Source organism: Mastigoproctus giganteus, chromosome 14 (assembly GCF_048544385.1).
Source record: "Mastigoproctus giganteus isolate SK-2022 chromosome 14, ASM4854438v1, whole genome shotgun sequence".
Taxonomy (NCBI): domain Eukaryota; kingdom Metazoa; phylum Arthropoda; class Arachnida; order Uropygi; family Thelyphonidae; genus Mastigoproctus; species Mastigoproctus giganteus.
Genome location: NC_143588.1, coordinates 9238882 through 9255462, shown reverse-complemented (window position 1 = coordinate 9255462; position 16581 = coordinate 9238882). Strand labels below are relative to the sequence as shown.

The following is a 16581-nucleotide window of genomic DNA, read 5'->3' as shown; positions in this document are numbered from 1 at the left end:
ATTAAAATATAATATAATAAAAGCATTAAAATACATAGTATCTTTCGAAGCGAAGTGCCTCTTTATCAGATAGTTGGCGAAGGGTGTACTTCAGTATATATTGATGGTTACAATAGCAAAAGTCAGCTGGGCACGATCATGTATCACGAGTCTGGTGTTGGTAGAACAGAATTATGTACATGTGATGACCACCAACACTCATCGCACTGCAATACAGTATATTCTATAATAGGATGTAAGTGCGCTCCCCTCATACGATTTATAGTGCTATTATTGGTAGCCATGTGCAGTGCTTCAAGCTATGAGCGCTAGTGGTAATCACGTTGACTAATCGACAATTTCATTATCCGTCAGGGATCAAGATTGTGCTGCTCAACCCGATAATGCTTGGCAACTGCGGAGCATTCAAAATTAGCGGTTCACAGAGCCACCTCATGCTCAGTAACCCAATCTTTCAATCTTCTAACAGATTCACGTACATAACACTCCCCACATTCTGGACACATAATACGGTATACGGAACCACTCCGTATGAAAGGAGGAACAGGTGTTTTCACCTTAGAAATAATAAATTGTAATTTCCTCCTCAGAAGTTGCACACATCGTATATGATGGAGATGCAAACTCCTAACAAGACGTTCCAATATGCCCTGATAATAGGGGATATAGGTGGTAGAGATAAATTGATTGATGCGAGACAGGTTAGATTTCGTAACAAATTCGTGAGCCTGAAACTCACATCTATCTAGAATATGAGGTGGATGTCCGCAATTTGAAAGCTCCGCCCTAATTTTAGAAATCTCCTATTGTCTGTCACCAGTCAAACTAGAATGCTCCCAGGCCCGAGAGAATAAATTATGAGCAGTGCTACGTAAATGACCAGGGGTGTGCGCAAAGCCATAATTGGTAAATTGGCCTGCGCACATTGGCTTCCTAAAAACAGAAGTTACTAAACGTGAATCCATGTGTTGGACTAACACATCCAAAAAAGGAAGAGTATTATCAACCTCTAGTTCAATCGTAAAATATGATGGGCGACAGGGAATTGAGATATTGCAGCAGCCCAGATTCTGATCCCCGGGGTACAATTGCAAAAATATCATCAACATAACGACACCAGAGAGTGATAGGAATAGGTAAGTTCAAGAAATCTGACTCTCAAGTTCCTCCATGGGGATATTGGCCACGATAGGACTAACAGGGGCACCCATAGCTGTGCCCTGTAATTGACAAAACAGAGAGTCATTGAACATGATCACGTCCCCCGTTAAACACAAATTGAGAGTGGTACAAATATCATCTGTAGAGAGCGAAGTTCTATCTCCCAATGTGATATTCCTGGAACAGAAACAGAAGTGAACAGAGAAACCACATCAAAGGAGACCATAACCTCGCTCTCAGAAATAGTAAAATCTTTAATAATACCCAGAAAATGCATACTACTGGAAACAGTGTAAACAGTTTTCCAAACAAGGGGTGCTAATAACTTGTCAATATGTTTAGAAAGTTCTTACGTAGGTGTATGACAACAAGAAACAATGGGCTGTAAAAGAATATCTGGTTTATGGGTCTTTGGAAGTCCATAAAACTGCGGGAGTCGACAACCTGTCGCATGAATGTCTTCCAGCAGACTTTCTTGGTAATCTTATTAGCTAAAAATCAATAATGCACAAGTTTATTAACTTTAGATTCCAACACTTTCACAGGGGAGTCTTGCACAGTTTCATAAACCTCCCAATCCTGTAAGAGAAAGAGGTCTTACCACCCAATAACAATTGGATTGACAATTGGAAAACCCGATGTCAGCCATCTTACCACCCGATGACAATTGGAAAGTCCCATATCAAGACTATATATCAATAATCCAGGCAAAATGCATTGTACCATTGGCAATTATCATGGAAAAATCAATATAACAATAAGCTCCAAAGTATTGGCTGGGTTTTTTTTTTTTTTTTTTTTAGGAGCATTAGCAACTGAGGCAGTATTGCTCCCTGGTTATGCGGTGGTCATTCCCTGACCTTTCCGTATCCTCCGTATTTGGTGGTCACGGGCTCAAACCCTGGTCTAATCAAGGAGCGTGTGCTATGCACTGCTGCTCCTGCCCACCTGGCTACGGAAGTGCCTCCGAAGTATTAAGCCAAATCTTGAGCGATGGCTTTCAAGCTTCGGCTCAATTCGACAACAGGGGGTAATATTGGCATGCCTATGAATAGGCCAGCAATCACTCATAGTTATCTATTAAGAGGTGAGATCCCCCCCCCTTGAGTGTCATCGCTGCAACACAGTGCTTTCAATAAAACATATCCTTGTTGAATGCCAAAAATATGCAGGAGAATGCCAGAATCTCTTCACTCCAGCCACAACAGAAGACCCTCTTTCACTTACTTCACTTTTAGGCTAGTTAGTTAGTTAGTTATTTCGTTTTTAGGAGCATTAGCAACTAAGGTCCTGAGCTGGATATCATCATTCTTCTTTTTCTTGGTGATTCCTTTCTATTTCTCTCTTTCTCAGGGTAACTCGGGAATATTTTTTGGCTTGTGCAGCATAAGCCTCAGGCTTCCTTGCACCATATGGCTATTAATAATAATAATAAGGCCATATTGCTCCGGGATATGCGGTGGTCATTCCCTGACCTTTCCACATCCTCCATATTTGGTGGTGACGGGTTCGAACCCCGGTCTAATCAAGAAGCATGTGCTATGCACTGCTGCTCCTTACCACCTGGCTACGGAGGCGCCCACTTTTAGGCAATAAAACAAATGTCTCAAGCATTTTTACTTTTCTCAAAATGATTAATGTATACCACCTCCTTTAACTAGTTAAAAACTAACTTGCCGGCACAATTTTTTGCAATTATCTCTATTTGACAGGAAATAGCATAAATTCTTACCATATGCATGCCGTACTATGGCCATAGTTGCTGATGCACCTAGAAATCTCTAAATCAACCAATCGTGAGCTGGATTTAGGGAACAATTTCAACACAGTTTATTTGGATTTTAGCAAAGCATTTGACTAGGTCCCCCATGAGAGGTTGCTGTATAAGTTTGAACAGGTTAGGATTACTGGTAAGATTCTAAGATGGATTGCTCAGTGGCTGCAGGGCAGAAGGCAGAGGCTTGTAATTAATGGATGTTCTTCATATTGGTATAACGTCAGGATTGGGATATCTCAAGGATCAGTTCTTGGACCACTATTGTTTCCGATTTTCATAAATGGCATCGACAAAAGGATATAAAGCATGATGTCAAAATTTGCAGATGGTGTAAAGATTGTCAGAGTCGTAAATGATCAGTGCCAAGCAGTGCTCCTTCAGGATAACTTGAACAGACTTCAAAGATGATATGAGATTGGCAACTATGTTTTAATGTTGCTAAATGTAAGATATTACACCTTGGGGAACTGCAACCCACAAATAAATTTTATACTTGGTGGGGTTGAATTAAAAACAGAGGAAGAAGGGATCTGAGAGTTACAGTGCATGCAGATGTAACGTTTTCTGAACAGTATAAACAGGCAGCCAGGAAAGCCCATGGTGAAGTCTTGAAAACTTATCGAATGTTATCCTGTAGAGATAGGGAGGTCATAATCCCATTGCATAGGGCAATTTTAAGCCCACATTTGGAATATTGTGTTCAAATATGGAGACCTGATCTGAATAAAGACATTGAACTTCTTGAAAGGGTCCCAAAGACAGGCAACTAGAATGGTGAGATTGCCAAAAAGTCGACTGTATGAGGAAAAAATCTGATTGTGTGGGCTGCAGCAACCAAGCATAAGGAGGTGATTATCCCCTTGTGGTAATCAATGGATACTGACCTACATGGACTAATGTTATTACTGGTGTCCCTCAGGATTCGGCATTGGGCCCATTGTTATTTTGTATATTTATCACTGATATTGATGAAGGTATATCAAGCTTAATGTCAAAGTTTGCAGATAATACAAAGGTTGGCAGGGTTGTTAATAACAATAATGACAGTATGCTGGTGCAACAGGATCTGGAAAAGTTGGGTATATGAGCTGAGAAGTGGAAACTGAAGTTTAACATTGACAAATGCAAAATACTCCATATGGGGATCAGTAACCCAAGAGAAACATACCAACTGGGTGGTGTTACATTCAAGGTAGTGGAGAATGAAAAAGACCTGGGGGTAATTATACAGTCAGATATGAAGTTTTCTGAGTAGTGCAGCCAGGCTGCCAGAGTAGGTCAATGGGGTCTTGTCAATGATATACAGGAATTTTGTGAGCAGGGATAAGGAGTTGATTATCCCCTTGTATAAGGCAATGGTCAGGCCACACCTTGAGTACTGCATATAGGTCTGGAAGCCTCATTGTAGGAAGGATATAGAGTTACTAGAACGAGTACAGAGAAGAGCAACAAGACTGGTAAAGGGAACAAAAGGGTGCTCTTATGTAGAAAATGCTTAAGTTCTGCAAAACACAGCTTCTGGAGACTAGGAACCTGCAAGGTAATCTGATTGCGGTGTATAAGGCCTTGAATGGATTGGGCAGGCTCAATGCTGGTGGGATTCTTCCTCTTGCTCAGATTACAAACCTGAGGAGGCATAAATTCAAACTGAGGAAAGACAGTTGTAGAATAGATGTGTGGAAGTTTGCCTTTAGCCAGTGGGTAGTTGATTGCTGGAACAAACTTCCATCTATTGTTGTGGAAGTTGATAGATTAAATAAATTCAAGGCAGAACTAGACAAACATTTGGAACGAATGGATCAGTGAAATGGGAAGTGCTTTTTTTTTTTTTTTTTCCTTTTTTGTGTGGCTGATGCTGTATAAGCTTGCTTTCTTGCTTCATGTGCCTCTACTAATGCTAAACAAAAAAGCACCTCAGATGTGACCTGATTGAAGTTTACGAGAGGGATGAGTAAAGTGAATGAAGGTGGAATTCTCTCTCTGTTGTAAAGAATTCTAGAACTAGGAGGGGTCATAAATTCAAATTACAGGGCTTGAGGTTTAGATTATATTGTAGCAAGTTTTATTTTAGCCAGCAAGTCATTGATTGCTGGAACAAATTGCCATTGCAGGTATTTGAGGCTGACGGTTTGAAAAGATTTAAAGGTCAACTGGATATTTACCTGTGGAAGGAGGAGGACAGCACATACTATAGTTTGTTTTCTTAAGTCTGTGGCTTCCTTGCACCATATGGTAATTAGTATTGCTATTACTATAAATTGGGGGTGATTGTGCAGGCAGATATGAAGTTCTCTGAGCAGTGCAGACGGGCTGCAAGAGTAGCTCATGGAGTATTGTCAATGATATACAGGATTTTTTCCAGCAGGGATAAGGAGGTGATTATTCCATTGTATAAGGCAATGGTCAGGCCACACCTAGAGTACTGTATACAGGTCTGGAGGCCTCATTTCAAGAAGGATGTAGAGCTGCTGGAACGAGTACAGAGAAGGGCAACAAGATTAGTGAATGGAACAAAGGGGTGCTCTTACGAAGAAAGGCTTAAGTTTTGCAAATTACAGTGTCTGGAGACTAGGTACCAGCGAGGTGATCTGATAGAGGTGTATAAAGCCTTGAATGGTTTAAGCATGCTCAATGCTGATGGGATTCTTCCTCTAGCTCAGAAAAATCACCTGAGAGGGCATAAATTCAAATTGAGGAAAGACAGATGTAGGATAGACGTGCGGAAATTTGCCCTTTAGCCAGCGGGTGGTTGGTTGGTGGAACAGACTGCCATCCCTTGTGGTGGAGGTTGATAGCCTAAATAAGTTTAAGGCTCAGCTGGACAGGTATTTTGAACGAACAGAGGGGTGAAGTGGAAGTGGGTTTTTTTTTTTTTTTTTTTTGGCTGATGCTGCATAAGCTTGCTTTCTTGCATCAAATGCCTCTACTAATGCTAATGCTAAACAAGTGAAAAGTTCACTTTTCTTACAGCATTATCGCATTTTTCCAATTTTCAAATATATAATATTTTTAAGAAAATATGTGTGTTGCAAACCCCTGAATTTTTTTTTTTTTTTTCTGTTGTTTAGGAACGTAGAGCACTAGAAAGGAAGCTGTCTGAAATGGAAGAAGAAATAAAAGTAACAAATACTTTATATACCAGTTTTTTTTTTTTTATTATTATCCCACTATTAATTTTTAAATATGTTTTATAGTTACTTTTTTTACAATATCTATCTCCTGCATAATTCTTTTTTAGTTTGTTTTTCCCTGAATTGGACCTAATTTATGACAAGGTGGTTTTAAACTTGACATGCAACTTCTAGAAGTGTAATAATGATAACTTTAATTATTGTCTTTTTAAATTTTGAAAGAAGTTGTTAAGCATGTTATAACTGCTCCGTTAAACCCCTCTGTCAGCCAGTCCCTAAAATTACACTATATGTAACTTTTAGGGATTGTTAGGGATTATATAACTTTTAGGGATAGCTTATCCAATTGCCTGTAATTTCCATGATTGGAATTAAAAGCAATCAGTAATGTAAAATTAGACACTTTCTCAATGTATTCATTATCTTCATAGTACAATTTTTGTAAGAAAGAATAATATATATATATATATATTTAATTATTAATTAAATTAGTTCATTATTTTATAAATTAGCATCAAACAGGAATAAAAATTCATGACAACAGCTAACATATAGTTTCATAAGCAAATAAATGCACACTAAGACATCCTGTGTAATCTTTTAAGCATAAAAAAAATAATAATAAAATTTTTATTGTCTTTTATTCTGTTCAGAGCATATAACCTTCGTTATATGCTCTAAACAGAACTCTCAGAACAAACAGAACTAAACAGAAGTTTTTGTTATATGCTTTGTTTAAAAAAATAAATATTTAAAGAATGTGAGTGCCAGATTTACTCCTGCCACTTTTCTACACTCAGTTGAATTTTCACCGTTGAGTGCATAATATATGTGAATCAGATATATGATCACAGTATATCTGTAAAATACAGCATACAAGATTATCAAATGAATTTGATAATCCTGTCTGCTGGTGTAATATTAGAGGTTTACTTTTTTATTTTTTAATGTTGTGGACAATGACAATGGGCACATGTGGAATTAAAGTGCCAGTGCATTCAAAAATTTCATATCATATCAGCAATTCACTAGTAATTGCTGTATTTTGCTAGCTATGCATTAGTGACTATGTATTTGTTAGCAGTGTGCTAGCTGAACATTGGTACTAAAAAAAACTCGGAAGAAGACTTATAAAATAAGAATTCCACTTACTTGATAATTTGCATATGAATACGAAGTCCATTAATTATCTTATCATCAATCAAAAGCTTGTAATCTTAATCGTTATCCACCAGAAACTTATAATCCAAGTAATGCACTTCAAACTGAAACAATGATATGAAAGATATGAAATCAAAGCAGAAATTAAATTACCATTAGACATTTACATCCTTCTAGAAGTAACTTTTTCAACCTATAATTTTCATTTTTATTACAAAATCATGAACATTCTAAACAAGTGCTTAAGCCTTTTGTTTGATAAACCAGTGCATAAGCATGTGCAAAATTTCTAATGCTGAGATCTGATATTTAAACGGACATACTTCGGAAATTCTAACAAAATCAGGGATGCAGATCAAAAGTCAAAAATATACTGAAGGAATATTGAAATTCACATGTACTCTGTGATAGCCATTTTAATTTTGAACATTTTTTTTTTTTTTTTTTCCTTTTTCCCCCGCATATGTATATGTCATCACTGGGTTAAATCTGCCATTTAATACATTACGAAATTTCATTTGCAAAACATTTGGGTCATACAAGTGAACTGTGGCTGCACTTCACATGTATTGTTATCCATTTGCAGTTCTTCAGGATGCTTCTGCAGTCCAGTCCATAATAATAGCTTCTGTATGATAGTCAAAAGTCCATTTGTTTACACATAGATAAACTTTATTGATTGAAAATTTAGGAGCTTAAAAAGTGCTGTCCTAAAAATAATATAATATTGTGCTCAAAATAATCTTGTATAAAGTAACAATTTAAATAATGCTAAAGCATACTACAGTGAAAGTCTTATTTGGTCCACTGCTAATTGGTTTCTGACAAACCAGCTCTTGATGAGTGAAGTGGCAACTGGCAATTATTTACATTGTTAAATATTTATTTTTCAAGTAATTTTATAGTTTCTTCCTGTTATTGGTAAAAGGAAAAATGATTTTCCTTCAACCAACTATGGAATTAAGCATAACAGTTTCATTAGCAAATTAAACTAAGTTTAATAATGTAGGCTAATTGTACAGGTATAATGTGATAATATAAATTGGGTTGTCTGTAATTGCATTAAGGTCCTTGGGCTGCTCCTTGAGGCTGTCACAGACATTCTCTCAGGTATACCAAGCTCTGCTTGCTACCTCGGAGGCTAAAATGTGGATGGAACTGCTATTTGGATGAAACTCAAATCAAGTGAATCTAATTTCAACAAATCCCAGTCAATCTATGACAGTCAGATCCCCTGCTTGCACCTTCATGATGGTTGGACCATTAGTAACCCTGGGTATAACCCCCCATGAGCCAGTTCTGAAATACGGCACCTAGCATATTGGAGGTGACCACCGAGGTGCAAACCAAACTGGTCGAACTGTGACACCCACACCACACGGAGGAACGCTGCCTATCTGTGTTGCCAGGCAGTACTAGGTGGTAGACGACTCTCATCAACCAGTGCAATGCCACCACTTTACTTATTGGAGGCCTGAAGTGGTGGCATCCATGTTTAGTCTCCAGAGCAAAGCTTCAACAAATTTTCCATCACACAGTACAATTGGCGCCTTTTGAGGTTATCGTGGAGAGAAGCAGTCTTCCATACATTACGAGGTTATAGCTCTAAAATGGTGTTTGCAAGCCAGCTGCTATACAGGCCACCAGACCATACCTATTGGTAACTCTCTAGGAGGCTTCCATATCAGCTAGTGTATAATCTCGTTGCCTCTACTTTGCCAGATAGTTACTGGAGGGAGTCCAAGTGATGGGTATGTGTCTGTGTGTCAGGGAGGGCCATTATGGAAGCCACATTATAAAAAGGAGCTGGATATATTCTTACCATGTATATACCATATCCAAAAATTTCATTATTTCATACTGCATATCCTCTCGATTAACAAATTAAACTAAGTTTATTTTTTTCTGAATACAATATGAATTGTTAAAATTATAGAACAAATTTATCTGCAAAAAGATCTAAACCTCCCAAACACTTGTTTGTTCATTTCACAAATATACATGGTCTCATTTCTAATCTCGTGTTCTAATGATGTCTATTTCCACTTACAATCTGCAAAAAACCCTATGTACATTTCTGACAGAATCCCAGTTATTGGTTGATTCAACCACTGCTCATCTCATTTGCCAAATTATTCACTATATGATTCTTTTCACTTCAAAGGTGGTACTTGTGAATATGTCCTTTCTGGTATACCCTGTCAGAGACTTGGTGATTTGGAATCTCCTCTTTTCAATCTTCTCTGGCTTCAAATCTCTCTACCAGATTCTGTCACATTTATCTGTTGCCTCTGTTTTTCTCCCAGCTCTACTATTCACTTGGAACTCTTTGACTTCCTCTCTTTGAAACTTGACTTTCTCCAGTCCAACTTTCCAAATGGTGAGATAATTTTCCTTGGTGATTTTAATGTTCACAACTCCAGCTGCCTTCCATTTTCTAGTGACAAGGACCCCGCTGGTCAAGAATGCTGAAGCCTTTGCAATTACTAACAACCTTGCACAGATTGTTCATTTATCTTCTAGAATACGGCACCCAGACAATCCTAACCATGCAGCCAATACACTTAATCTTCTTCTCACAAACAACCCTTCTAAGTACACGGTCAAGGTGGGTGGTCCTATAGGCACCTCAGATCACAACTTGGTGATGGTTTCTTCTACAAAGTCTTTCTCTCGTGGCCATTCTCAACCAAATTTGACATTACAAGAATTCAAAATGGAATGGCCTGCAAAATTCATTTTCTTCTTTTCCTTGGTTGCATTACTGTTTGAAATCTTCTGATGTCAACATTTGTACAGATTGTGTCAGTGAAATTATTCTTGTCGGTATGAAATCCTTTATTCCACACTCCACCTTAAAATCTCTTCCTTTATCTAAACCTTGGTTTTCCAATTTTCCAATAAATGTGCTAAGGCTATTCAATAGAAGAATGTTGCATATTGTAATTGGCTTGTATCTAAATCTCAAGGTTCATTTTCTGCCTACACCAAAGCTCACAACAATTGTAAAGCAGTTATTAATCAGTCCAAACTAGATTTTGAACAAGCTAAGAGTAGAAACTTTCTTCCTGTCCAGTTGGTAGTTGAGCATTCTGGTCTCTTGCCAAAGCTATTGGCCTCTAGTTTTGCCCATCTCTGTTCCCACCTTTCCTTTTCTTCTTTTCCTTGGTTGTATTACTGCTTTAAATCTTCTAATGTCAACATTTGTTCAGATCGTGTTAGAATGAAGTGGTTTCATTGCCACTTCAGTCAAAGATAAAGCTAATCTGCTAGCATCCTATTTTTCCTCCAACTCGTATATTAATGATCTTGGTAAATCACCTCCCACCATTCCCAGTACACTCCATTCAATGCCTCCTGTGGTCTTCTGTCAAAAGGATATCTGAAGGATTTTGAACAATCTTGATGATAAGAAAGCTCCATGGAGCTTCTTTTTTTTTTTAGCATTGAGTGGGGAAATACTTGTTGGTATTTCTCCACTTAAAACCAGTGCTCCTGAAATTATTCCTGTTCTGTGTCACCCATTTTCACTTTTTTATTCCAAAGATTTTTTCCTTTCTGCTTGGAAATTTGCTCATATCCAGCCAGTTTATGAAAAGGGTAACATATCCCTCCCATCCAATTATCGTCCCTTTGCACTTATTTCTACTCTCTCTAAAGTAATGGAGAAATCAATTAACCTCCAACTCTCTTAAACAATTTTGAAAAATTTTCTTTTTCTACTCTCTCTTAAGTATTTCTACTTATTTCTAATCTCTGTCTCTCTAAAGTAATGGAGAAATTAATTAACCTCCAACTCTTAAACTATTTATAAAAATCTTCCATATGGACAATGATCCCTACTGTGGATTCCGTCAGTGTTAATCCACAGGTGATATTCTGTTCTTATGTTACTTATATGGGTAACATAAGCCAGATATCACCGATTTGTAGTATATCTCACAATAACAATATTGTGCAATTAACATCACCATATTAAATAATACATTGGCTGAATATCACCTGTTAGTAATATATCTCACAATAACAATATTATTGTTTAATTAACATCATCATCATAGAGAACTTTAGGACTATGAGCCTCAGGTTGTGAAATAGTTAACTGACAAGTAAGTTAGTGCAAGCGCATCATTTCTACACACAGCCAGCTACTAAGTAACTAGGAATTTGCAAAATTAAGTACATCTCATATTGTGAATACCTTCACAATGTAGGCGCATTATAGCCAAAGAAGCTTATGCGCCATCAAACCCCCATAACATAACCTTCACAGCGAGTTACCATGATATTGCACTACGTCGAATAAGTAATGCTTCACCAGTGGAGAAGACTACTGTTATTTATTCTTGGTGGATACCACCACCCAAATGGCACCGTTTTAGAGCTTGTTGGCTCCTCATCAGTGGGTGGGCAGGTACCTGGTGCAATGATGACAACCCAGTTGCAAAGTAAAACAACCTGATGCTCATAGCCCTAAAGTGCTCTATGATCTTAATTACTTGCATACCACTAGGCATCTCTCATATCCGGGGTTCAAGCCTGTGACCACCAAATATGGAGGATGTGGAAAGATCAGGGAATGACTACTGCATAGGGCCATGTTGCTCCAGGGATTGTTATTTGGTTTTTAGGAGCAATAATGCTCCTAAAAACCAAATAACAACAACAACAGCATCTGTCATATTGTGGAATTATACTTCGCAACTGGGTTGTCATCATTGCATCACCAGGTACCTGCCCATCCATCGATGAGGAGCCAACAAGCTCCAAAACGGTGCCATCTGGGTGGTGATATCCACCAAGAATAAGTAACAATATAGTCTTTTCCATTGGTGAAGAATTACCTATTCGAGGTAATGCAATATTATGGTCAAACTCATTGTAAAGGTATTCACAATATGAGATGTACTTGATGATGCCAATTCCTAGTTATTTAAGAGCTGGATGCATGTAGAAATGATTTATTTGCACTAACTTACACATCAATTAACATTATATTAAATAATACTCTGGCCGTGGTCAAGTTTTCATTCAAAAGTCTCCTATTTCATTCAGAGAACTCTACATGAGGAAAAAAGACTGTTCCAAGTGTTTAACACTTAAAGCTTCTTCTTCCCTGGTTTAAAAAAAAAATTCATAAGAAGCATAGGGAAGCTAATGAATACAGAGAAAGTTGTAAATGAAGGTAGCTTCAGATTTCACTACTGGCTGGTCAATTAAGGAGCTTTGCCTCCTTATACTTTGTGGAAATAGATGCATTCCATGGTAGACCCAAAATAGAACATCTTCAGCAATTTAAGATGGTATTAATCGTGGCCATGTTCTGCTGGCTTACTGATATCTAACCTATGGTTTTCTTCCATAGCCAAGAACAGTCATAAGTGAAATGTGCCTGGATCAAGGTCAAAAAGATTTGTCTGAGGAGATTCAAGTTTACCCAGGGTGTTTACCAATGGGTGGGCTGATAGTGATGCAGTCCTTTATCCAATGGCGATTATTTGTTTATCTTTGGCTAGTTTACAGTTGAGCCAGATTCCCAAGAATTTTGTACCCCCAACCATTTCCAGATTGCCGTCCCTGTAACTGATTTTGAAATCAAAGTGTAGGGCTTTATTCTTCTTCTTCCTGAAGATTGTGTATTTTTAATTTTCAGGGATTGAGAATAAGCTGATTTGTATTGAGCCATTCGTCCAGTATAGTGAGCACTGTGGTTGTTTTGATTTGAACGGGCCATGTTGTTTTTCTCTTATTAAAATTTTTATATTTCACTTGCTTATGGCAACTCTTTGAGCAGATAGAAAAATGTGCTGAAGCTCGTTGATGAACAAAATGAAAACAACTATTCCCAGAACAGAGCCCACTGGGACTCCTTTGTAGTATTTACTGATTTTAACAGTGGCAGGACAACCAGAATTGGTTGATATTTCCACTTAAGCCTAGTTGGTTTAGATGGAAGTTTAGATTTTTAGTTGGTTTAGATTTATAAATTCAGACTTTTGAAAGGTCAAGGAATGTGGCCACAGTATAATTGCATGTTTCTAATTTATCAGTGATTCTAGAACAGAAATCAGCATTTGCTAGTCAGTGGATTTCTTTGGGCTATAGATATACTGTTGTTGGAGGCTTTACTTGGTTGCTCTATAAAAATAGCATTATTCTTCTATGAAGGATTTTCAAATAATTTTGCAAACGCTTAGATTAATGCAGTTGGACCAAAGTTGTCGATACAGGAGAGACTGCTTCTACAGGGATGGGATACACTTAAATAGAAAGGGTGCAAGAATATTTGCTGATGCTATCAAGGCAGTGTTAGGTGGGTAGGAAAACTTCTAGATTGGAGGGATACAAGGACTAATAGATTAACAGTAGCCACTGGCAGAGGTGAAAGTGATTCTTGCACTGCTTCTATTGGAATAAGCAGCAGCCTGGAAAACAAGATGCAGGATATTTCAGAGACTGTTGGGAGTCATTGCAGTACAAGTAAACACATGGGTTGTGTTAGGGTAGCTAAGAATAAGAACAGGTGCATGTGTACTTGCGTGTACACCAATGCTAGGAGTTTGGTAAATAAATTTGATGAATTTGAGGTATTGCTCAAAACATCAAAGGCAGATATTGTTGGGGTATCAGAGACGTGGTGTCACACAGATATAAGGAATGCAGAACTGGAATGTGGGGAGTACAATGTGTACAGGAAGGGAGGAGGGGTTATGCTATTAGTTAAGAAACACATAAAATCCAAGGAAGTGAAGCCAGTAGACATCGCTGGACAGTGCATTGTCAAGTCAGTTTGGTGTGACATAAGCATTGGGACATCATCTATAGGCCTAATGACTCTGATGAGTATAATAAGAAACTGTACAGGGAAATAAAGTGGGCCAGTAAATCAGAGAGTCTTATAATGGGGGATTTTAATTTCCCAGATATTGACTGAAATTTGTGGGTTGGTCACTCACACACTAGTAGGGCTTTTGTGGATTTATTGGATGATTGTTTTCTTCATCAGCATGTTTGGGAGGCAACTAGAGGGAGTAGTACCCTTGATCTGATTATCAGTAGTGATTCTTCGTGCATTAAGAATCTACAGATGGAGCCACAAGGTGGCAGTGATCACAGTGTGCTGAAGTGGGATTTACTCAAAGAGGTAACTACCATCAGGGGTAAAGGGAAGGGTTTTTGCTTTCGTAAAGGCGACTATGATGGTCTGAGACAGTATTTAAATTATATACAGTGGGACCAACTGAAGATGTTACCAACAGCAAATTCAAAATGGGAAGCATTCAAAGAACTTATCTTGGAAGCTACTAGGCTTTACATATCAATTAAGAAATATTGTTCAAGGTTTGGGCCTAAATGGATGTCAGATGAACTAATGAGACATATGGCAGAGAAGAAAAATGCATGCGATACATATATATAAATTAATGGGTGACATGGAAGCCTATGATAGATATAAGCTGGTCTGTAACCAAGTCACAAAGGAGATTAGGCAGGCAAAGGCAGATTATGAGAAATCCTTGGCAAAGGATGCAAATAAAAACAGAAAAGTGTTCTTTACCTATATAAACTCTAGAAGGAAAGGGATGAATCAAATTGGTCCACTGGATATTGATGGTTCAACAGTTGAGGATCCTGTCCAGGTGGCTAACAAACTAAACGAGTATTTTGCATCTACATTTACACATGAGGAGTTATTCAGAAAGGGGAATGCCAAAGGTGAAGTAAACTCTGGCAGTGAGCCAGATGATTTTGTAATAACTGAGAGGACAGTGGAGGAGAAATTGTTGAGGATAAACATAAAAAAGGCACCCTGGGTGGATGGGATCTATCCAGTTATATTAAAGGAGGCAGTAAAGGAAGTAAGCAAACCCTTATCCATAATTATGAGAGCTTTGGGTACCGCCCCTGAGTCTTTGGACTCAGGGGCGGTACTCATAGACTGGAGATGTGCAAATGTGACCTCAATTCACAAAGGAGGATCAAAGGCTGACACAAGTAATTATATACCTGTGAATTTAACTTCTCTTCCAGGAAAATTAATGGAGGCACTGGTTAAAGAAGCACTGCAGGATCATCTAGACAAGACTTCAGTTATAGCTCGGACACAGCATGGTTTTGTTAAGGTAAAGTCTTGCCTGACCAATTTGATTGGATACTATGATGCAGTCACGAAAGAACTGGATCTTATTTGGATCTTAGAAAGGCTTTTGATATTGTTGCACATGGAAGACTGCTGCACAAATTGGAGCAGTGTGGCATTGGAGGCAAATTGCTGCTATGGATAAAGGGATGGTTGAGGGGGAGAAGACAGAGAGTGGTAATCAATGGACACTGCTCATCGTGGACTAATGTTATTAGTGGAGTTCCTCAGAGTTCAGTGTTGGGTCCATTGTTGTTTTCTGTATTTATAAATGATATTGATGATGGTATATCAAGCTTAATGTCCAAGTTTGCAGACGATACAAAGATGGGCAGGGTTGTTAAGGACACTACTGACACTATGCTGCTGCAACAGGATCTCAAAAGGTTGAGCAGATGGGCTGAGAGGTGGCAAATGAAGTTTAACATTGACAAAAGTAAAGTGCTGCTTATGGGAAACTGTAACCCAAAGCAATGTATCAACTCTTTGGTACCAGACTGACAGTGGTAGAGAATGAAAAGGACCTGGAGGTAATTGTGCAGGCAGATACGAAGTTCTCTGAGCAGTGCAGACAGGCTGCAAGAGTAGCTCATGGTGTCTTGTCAGTGATATGCAGGAATTTTTCTAGCAGGGATAAGGAGGTGATTATTCCCTTGTATAAGGCAATGGTCAGGCCACACCTTGAGTACTGTATACAGGTCTGGAGGCCTCATTTCAAGAAGGATGTAGAACTTCTGGAACGAGTACAGAGAAGGGCAACAAGATTAGTGAATGGAACAAAGGGTTGCTCTTACGAAGAAAGGCTTAAGTTTTGCAAATTACAGTGTCTGGAGACTAGGCACCAGCGAGGTGATCTGATAGAGGTGTACAAAGCCTTGAATGGTTTGAGCATGCCCAATGCCAATGGGATTCTTCTTCTTGCTCAAAATAATCACCTGAGAGTGCATAAATTCAAATTGAGGAAAGACAGTTTTAGGATAGATGTGCAGAAATTTGCCCCTATCCAGCGGGTAGTTGGTTGGTGGCACAGACTTCCATCCCTTGTCGTGGAAGTTGATAGCCTAAATAAATTTAAGGCTCAGCTTGACAGGTATTTCGAACGAACGGAGGGGTGAAATGGGAGTTGTTTTATTTTTTTTGGCTGATGCTGCAGAAGCTTGCTTTCTTGCATCATATGCCTCTACTAATGCTAATACAGTCCGCATTGGCAG

At 38.4% G+C, this 16581-nt stretch overlaps 1 protein-coding gene across 3 annotated transcripts in view; it reads left to right on the top strand.

Annotated features, from left to right (window-relative positions):
• The window catches only part of LOC150074973 (uncharacterized), a 763849-nt gene that overhangs the window by 685414 nt on the left and 61854 nt on the right, over positions 1-16581 (top strand). For all 3 annotated transcript variants that reach the window (XM_090388939.1, XM_090388938.1, XM_090388937.1), the window contains one exon: positions 6007-6057. In XM_090388939.1, the coding sequence (XP_090245065.1) occupies positions 6007-6057 (51 nt within the window). The remainder of the gene's footprint in view (positions 1-6006; positions 6058-16581) is intronic.